This window comes from Haplochromis burtoni, unplaced genomic scaffold, assembly GCF_018398535.1.
Source record: "Haplochromis burtoni strain Fernald_Lab_line unplaced genomic scaffold, NCSU_Asbu1 Contig_20, whole genome shotgun sequence".
NCBI classification, from domain to species: Eukaryota; Metazoa; Chordata; class Actinopteri; order Cichliformes; family Cichlidae; genus Haplochromis; species Haplochromis burtoni.
In genome coordinates this window covers 4,048,830-4,050,028 of record NW_024582381.1, presented here as the reverse complement: position 1 = coordinate 4,050,028, position 1,199 = coordinate 4,048,830, and the positions used below count along the sequence as shown (strand labels likewise).

The 1,199-nt window shown below is 38.4% G+C and overlaps 1 protein-coding gene across 1 annotated transcript in view; it reads left to right on the top strand.

The window, feature by feature from the left end:
- The first annotated feature begins 410 nt into the window (after positions 1-410).
- Positions 411-1,199, top strand: part of LOC102302903 (olfactory receptor 6N1-like) — a 902-nt gene continuing 113 nt past the window's right edge. Inside the window, exon 1 of the mRNA XM_005919378.1 lies at positions 411-1,196. Coding sequence (XP_005919440.1) covers positions 411-1,196 — 786 coding nt within the window. The remainder of the gene's footprint in view (positions 1,197-1,199) is intronic.

The following is a 1,199-nucleotide window of genomic DNA, read 5'->3' as shown; positions in this document are numbered from 1 at the left end:
CAATTCACAAATTCTTAAAGTTTTCTAATATCAAAAACACTCATCTGTGAAGGTTCTTCAGTTCTAGGCTAGACCTGAAGAAGCTCTCGGATGAGAGGTGCAACGTCTTCAAGCAACTTAAAGAAGTCCAGAAGCTTTTCTTTCCAAGCTCCTTAGACAATCAAAAATACTCAATTACTGAAACTGAATGCAATTTTTTTTATACGTACGGAAACGAGTTATTAGAGGACCGGCAATATGAGTTTGAATTCCCAGCTGTTGTGCTGTCATCATCAAAGCGTTTATTAATAGACGGTGCTGAATGAGAGCGGAGTGAGAATACACAGCACAGTGTAGCTGCTCACTCTGCATTTTGAACACTCGTCAGGTATAATCTGAACATTTGAAATTGTGAGTATTGCTCTCTGATTATGGATAATGTTTCTGTTGTGAGAATGTTCACTCTCTCTGGATTTAATGAGACAATGAATATCAGACTTACCATCTTCTCACTCACATTAATGTATTACTGTATGATCATATTAATCAATGTGTCTCTGATTGTGCTCATTGTCTTGGATGAAAACCTCCATGAACCTATGTACATTTTACTGAGCAGTTTTTGCATTAATGCAATTTATGGGACCACAGGTTTCTACCCAAAATTCCTGTTAGATCTGCTGTCGTCTTCTCAAGAAATCTCCTATGAAGGGTGCCTTTTACAAGCTTTTATCATGTACTCATTTGCTTGCTGTGATTTGTCCATTTTAGCTGTTATGGCCTTTGACAGGTATCTGGCTATATGTCGCCCTCTGCACTACCACTCTTTCATGACTAAGAGGAGGCTCTCTCAGCTGGTGTGTTTCTCCTGGCTGACTCCTTTATGCATTTTATCCATCAATATCCTGCTAACATCAAGACTGACATTATGCAGATCAAAAATTGAGAAGGTCCTCTGTGTGAACTGGGTAATTGTTAAACTGGCTTGCTCTGACACAGACACCCTTTTAAATAGTGTTGTTTCATATGCAACAATTATCATGTATATGTCGCATGGGTTTTTCATAATGTGGACGTACATGCATCTTATTAAAACATCTGTAAGGTCCAAAGAAGACAGGGCGAAGTTTATGCAGACCTGTGTGCCCCATCTGACTTCTTTAATCACATTTTTGATTGTAATACTTTTTGATTTGATGTATATGCGATTTGGCTCTGCA